The sequence below is a fragment of the Sceloporus undulatus genome, chromosome 3, assembly GCF_019175285.1.
Source record: "Sceloporus undulatus isolate JIND9_A2432 ecotype Alabama chromosome 3, SceUnd_v1.1, whole genome shotgun sequence".
In the NCBI taxonomy this organism is placed as follows: Eukaryota; Metazoa; Chordata; class Lepidosauria; order Squamata; family Phrynosomatidae; genus Sceloporus; species Sceloporus undulatus.
In genome coordinates this window covers 12,832,296-12,838,645 of record NC_056524.1, presented here as the reverse complement: position 1 = coordinate 12,838,645, position 6,350 = coordinate 12,832,296, and the positions used below count along the sequence as shown (strand labels likewise).

Here is a 6,350-nt window from a genome sequence, read left to right as displayed (position 1 = left end):
TGTAGTGAAATTAGGGCAGAATACTGCAGAGTGGACTTGAATTATTTTGCTGGTGTGGATGAAGCCTATGCTTCTATAAGAGGGGTTTGCATGCTCAAGCTAGGCCTGTCTACATCAAGGGTGGCGGAAAATGTGGCCCAAGGCCAAAAGCACTGCCTGAGGCTCACTTTTATGTCAAATTCCTACCAGTCTTCCTAACTTCCCATTTTTAAAGAAAAGTTTTGGCACAATCTGGGGGCAATTTTCACTCAAAAACCATGCCAAAACAATCCCCCAAAGGGAGAAAACTACTCAAGTTTTACCCAACACCCACTGCCTACCATATCTCTGCTTTCAGCCATATATTTGTCAAACAGTGATTGGAAGTAGGGTTGCATCACTTTCAATCACCATCTTGGCCAATGTACAGCAGTAAACAGTGGGCCAATACAGACTTAACTTACTTTGATTTGTGACATGGCAGCGGTGATATTAGGGTTAGGGACCGCAGGGCAACCGCACAGTCCCTAACCCTAGCATGGTGGCATAACAATGACAGCATCCCGTGTACACAGGCACCGCCATTGGGACGTAAGCAGTGGGCATTGTCCGCACGGTGCTGCACGTGGCTTACGGCGCGAGTGCGCCATTGGTGCACTCGTGATGTCCACCCTGCGGCGCAAAAAGAACCCGTTTTTACTGGGTTCTTTTTACTCTGGAGGGAAACTATGTGTTTTGGCAGCTGTGGCTTCCCTCCGGAGGGAATTAGGCCACCTGCTTGCCCCTTTCAGGGGGTTAGTATCGCACCAGAAGTACTCTGTGGTGAGGTCTCTTCCAGCTCTATTATTATGTGATTAAGGAATAGGAGGATTTGGTCCACAAGTGGATTGGAAGCTGAAAACTGGCCTCTGCCCCCTGCACCATTGCCCACCTTATGTCTACAGACAAAGCAGGTGCTCTAAAACTGAGCTGAGATCCTCCCAAAACCCAGTGACAAACATTTGTCTGCTTACCCTTTCTTTGTTTCTGTCATTTGTAGCTTCCAGACTCTTTATGTCACGCAGAAGCTGATCAATTATCTCTTCCTTTATCTGAATTCTGAAGGTATGTACAACACAGAGAAGAAATTAGCAGGCTACAAAAACGACTACCAAAGTCCTTTCCCAAAAGAAGGGCAGGATAGAGATATCTATGTATTGCCTTGTTTGTGAAATCAAAGGCTTTCATGGCCAGCATCCATAGTTTTGGGTTTTTTTTGGGGGGGGGGTCTATGTGACCATGTTCTAGAAGAGTTTATTCCTGATGTTTTGCCAGCATCTGTCTCTGGCATCTTCTGATAATGCCTTGTTTATTTTCTTAATGCATTTTATCCTGCTTTTCAGACCATTACTGGCTCTCAAAGCAACTCCCATCACTTAGAGAGAGACAGAGACACTGTCATCTGGCTTACAAACCAAAAGGCCAACAGAAGGGGAATGGACAAGGAAGGGAGAGCAATCTTTTATCTTTATCTAAAGCTTTAATGTGTGTGTATGGGCCTTTAAGTCACCTGTTGACTTATGGTGATCTTATGGAATTCACAGTGTCCTCTTAGGCAAAGAAAATGCATGGCCTGAGCAGACAGACAAGATACCCTGGCCAAGCCCACGATATCCTGGTCTGCATTCGGACCTGGTCAGTACCCAGGCTGGCATGGCAACAGGTGGATGTTTACACGCCTGTCTGCCACTGCGCCATAGAAATACTGCCGCCATGCATCCTTTATCTACCATTGCCGTTGTCTTCTCTGAAGGCCCTGTTGCGCTCTGTAAGGGCAGAAACAGGGCACCTTGCTGCACTCACACGGCCAGATGCTCCCTTCTGATATCAGAGGCAATAGTAGAGGCCTTCAGAGAAGATGCAACAGCAGCAGGAGGTAAGGGGGACAAAGGGCTGCTTGGTCTGCCAGCTGTTAGCATGGAGTTTCCTGGAAACTCCACAGCAAACAGCCAGTCTTTTTGGTCCAGGTTAAGGCCCCTTTGGGCTGGGATTAGCATGAGACTGCTGGATCCATGTCCAAAATGGCTAATTCTAGTTGGGGACTAATAGCTTACATTGTCTGGACAGGACAGTGCCAGGCTGGAGGAACACAGGTCTTTGGACCCATGCGTACAGGCCCTTGAAGGTGGTTTGCTATTCCCTTCTGCTGAAATATAGCCTATAACATCTGGTATTCCTTAGCGGTCTCCCACACAAGTACTAACATCTCTGACAGGATCTGGTGTTTTCAGGGATATCTACTCTTGGAATATGAGTTTACTATTTATTTATTTATTTATTTATTGGATTTATATCCCACCTTTCTCCCAAAATGGGATTTAAGGCAGTTAATACTGTAAGAGTAAACTCATATTCCAAATGTAGATTGTTATGTAGTCAAAATAGCACAATCCCCACAACAGCTATAAAATGTGCTTTCAATTATAGATGAGCTTCCACTAAATAATATACTTGCTTATTTACATACTTATATACCACTTAATAGTATACCTTTTCTAATCATTTTACACTAATGAGGTAAGCAGGATGGAGGGAAATATTTATTGTCTGCAAATATGACAAAAATGCAGAAGGGACCACAGACAAGAGACAATTATACAAAATGATTTTAAATGTCCTGTTTGTTAAACGTACTGATAAGCTAACAGAGCTTCTGGAAAATAGGTTCGAGGTTCCTTGGATTGTTGAGTGGAGCCTTTTTTCTTGCCCTTCTTTTTTTTGTCCTTCTTTTTGTCCTTTGCCATGGCTTATGTCTTTGTAGGGTGAAACAGACCTGACGGAAAGAAACAGGACAGATTAATACTTCATAGAAGTCTCTCTCCATCTGTGGCTTGGCACTAGATTCTGTAGTGATCTGTACACTGTATGCTTGGGAGGGGAGTTATTGATGAAATAATTCAGGAATAGAAGGCTGAGATGTTTCATAATACACAGCTGAACTTCCAGAAAAATACTACCTCACTGGTTGAAAGTCTACATCATGCTTGTGTAACATACATCCACATTTCCTGTACAGATTTGTTGTACAGCACTCTTCTGCTGGTCAACAAAATTGTCCAACAGGTGATTGATCTACCAATGTTCCTGTTTACTGTCCCCTTGTCCCCTAGCACACAAAATGGCAAAAAAAAAAAAAAAAAAACCACTCCTTTCCACAGACAACACTTGTGGCTCCTCAGACAATGACAAATCCAGTCTTTGCACTTAGCCCTTCAATGTATCTGATGAAGGTGACTTACTGTATATACTCATGTGTAAGTCTAGATTTTTTAGTGAAAAAATTGACCCCAAAAAACTGGGTCGACTTATCCATGGGTCAATGTAAGTACTGTACTTTAGCTCTTATCAAAAAAGGGAACCATACCCCGGTGAAAGGTGAGAGCTCAATCTCTTCTCAGAGCACCTAAAAGAAGCATCAACCCTCTCTACTCTCTCATCCATCCTGTCAAAATTTTAAAAGGTCTTTAGCATTGTTTTTCTTTGTTTCATCTTTTACAACCTTTCTTGCATGTCCCTAAGTTTCACCCTCAACTTATTCAGGGTCATCTCAAAATCTATAATTTTGGCCCCAAATCCTGCCCTCGACTTATACACGAGGTTGACTTACAGTCGAGTATATACAGGTAAGTCTATGGAAGCTTAGGCTACCAACCTCTTTCTCCTAGTTAGTCTCAAAGGTGCTACAAGATCCTTTTGCATACTGATCCAGACTAACACAGGCTTTGAATCCCTTAGCCATTCAACACAACCGTACCTAAAGCAAGTGTGATTCCACTTTTTAAAAGAGGAAATCTCCAAACCACAAGAACTTCGATCTTCAGTCAAGGAAATACCATGAATACAAAATGTCTGCAGGTTTGTATCTGGACAGGACAAACACAGGCACAAATATGTATTTTTAGTCACTATGAAAAAGCAGTTATGAAAAGTAGTTATGAATCTTTTGGAGCATCCTGTATTTTTCTTGAATGCCCTACATTTTGCGGTGCCTTGTCCTCCTTTGTGGTTAGGTCTATCTGGCCACCCTTAATGTAGGATATATCCTGGGAAAGGAGGGCATCTGGTCACCCTGCCTACATTTCAGCCTTGTGTCCAGGAGGAATTCCAAAATATCCTCCGTTTGGAGCATGACTAAAGGAGGCATGCATTTATATTTCCATTGGTAGTTTTAGCGTTTCTTTGGGAACACCCTGCATCCTTTTTGGACGCCCTGCGTTTTGCGGTGCCTTGTGTCCTACCTTTGCAGTCAGGGGGACATCTAGTCACCCTGAATGTAGGCCGTGTCCTGGAAAAGGAGGACGCCAGGTGACCCTACTTACTGTAAAACACAATAGTTTTAAAAGTAATTCTGGGCACAAAACCAAGTTTGTGCATATTGAATGGCCAGGAAAGCAAAGACGTCACTTTCTCTGCCAGACATTAGAGATATACCTACATATATTGTCATTTGTTGTGTGTGTGTGTGCATGTGTGCGCGTGCGTGTGTGTGTGTATTATATTTATTTGTATCCTGCTCTTTTCCCAGGACTGGGACACATATATTCCCACTAATACAACATATATACATATATATTCCCACTAATATAACATATATATCTATATCTATATCTATATCCCCACTAATACATACAGATATATGTGTGTGTGTGTATATATATATATATACACACACACACAACAAATATATATATATATATATATATATATATATATATATATATATCTAACCTAATGCATACTAATGCGCACAAACACACATACAGTATATATGTTATGGTTAACTATATACCTTATAAGTCTATCTCCCTTCCTTCCCTTACCAGACCTTTCCCTTGCTTGAAGTCAACGTTTGCTCAGTTGCTATGGCAACAGAGTCAAGATGGCCTCCTACAAACCAAGGCCTTCTGTGGCTCCTTTGAGAAGCTTTTCCTGAGGGAACATCGCCCTCCGGCGCCTTTTTTGGGGAACTGCAGCCCCCTCACAAACACATGATGAACCTTTAAAAAGCACCGGTCCAAAAAACACTGCAGGAATAATCTAGTTTGAGACCACTTTAACTGCCTTGGCTCAATGCTAGGGAATTCTGGGAACTGTAGTTTTGTGAGACCTTTGGCCTCCTCTGGCGCCACAATAAACTACAATTCCCAGGATGCAATAGTGTTGAGCCATGGCAGTTAAAGTAGTGTCAACCTGGATTATTTCTGCAGTGTGGATGCAGCCCCCCAAGGCTATTTTTATTTTTATTGGTTTCGGTTATTCTGGAAACAGGCTAATTAATCCCGGTGAAGCAGGATATAATTAAAACTTATATTATTATTATTATTATTATTATTGAAATGTAAATAAACCTCAGTACTTAAAACTGTGATAGAGGAGTGTTAGCACTCCGTGTGTGTGTATACATACTGTATATATATATTCTTTAGTAGTAACAGTATGCCTTTGTAGATTTCTGGGGGGGAAAGGTCCAAAACACACACCAAAAACACACTAGAGTTCTGGTTATCATTATTCATTATCATTATTTCTCTCATTTTATATCTTCATTTTCCTAAGTTATTCACTTAACCAATCTATAAATAAGTAATCATTTCTACAATCTTATCACATTATCTATCATATACTTTAAACTAAACCAGTAACCTTTATCTACTATTTATATCTTTATCTATATTTATATCCTAGATACAATCTGTCATCACCAATTAATCTCTAAATCCTTCTGTTGCCATTGAGCCACATATTTTTCTATAAGGATATAGTCAAATAGTTCCAATCTTTTTTTTATAATCTTCCAAATTTCCATCGGTCATATAAGTCTTGTAAACTATATTCCTGATTGCCAAATAGTATCTTGTTTATCATAGTATGGGAATGCTGTATTCCTCCAGATGTTGCTGGATGACAGGTCCTAGCATTCCTCACCACTAAGACTGCTGGGACTGGCAGTCCAATAACATTTGGAGGGTTGGAGGGTTCCCATTTCTGGATTAAGACTGCACACTAGAAGCAAAACTCCAAAACAACAAGCAAACAAACAAACAAACCCCCTGCTGCATCCTAAATATTCTGAAGTATCAGACTGCTGCCACTCTGCAGAATTAATGTTTAGTGAGAAGCGTTGGTCTGTATAGTTCAGAGTTGGAAAAGTTACTTTTAGGAATTGAACAATACCATGGCCATACTGGTTAGTTGATTCTCTGAGTTTTGATAGAAAAAAAATCAAACTTTCTAAGCTCCGGCTCAGTGCCCATAACCATGGGACTTACTTCCAGTAAGTGTTTGTTATAGTGCAATCCTAACTATGTCTACTCAGAAACAAGCCCAGCTGC

General features: G+C 41.1%; 1 protein-coding gene across 1 annotated transcript in view; it reads right to left on the bottom strand.

Moving 5' to 3' along the window:
• The window catches only part of CCDC83 (coiled-coil domain containing 83), a 33,247-nt gene extending 28,172 nt beyond the window's left edge, over window positions 1–5,075 (bottom strand). The window contains exons 1-3 of the mRNA XM_042456990.1: window positions 4,808–5,075; window positions 2,653–2,791; window positions 993–1,077 (exon numbers count right to left, since the gene is read on the bottom strand). Of these exons, the coding sequence (XP_042312924.1) occupies window positions 993–1,077; window positions 2,653–2,762 (195 nt within the window). The 5' untranslated portion in view covers window positions 2,763–2,791; window positions 4,808–5,075. The remainder of the gene's footprint in view (window positions 1–992; window positions 1,078–2,652; window positions 2,792–4,807) is intronic.
• Between the last annotated feature and the right edge of the window lie 1,275 nt (window positions 5,076–6,350).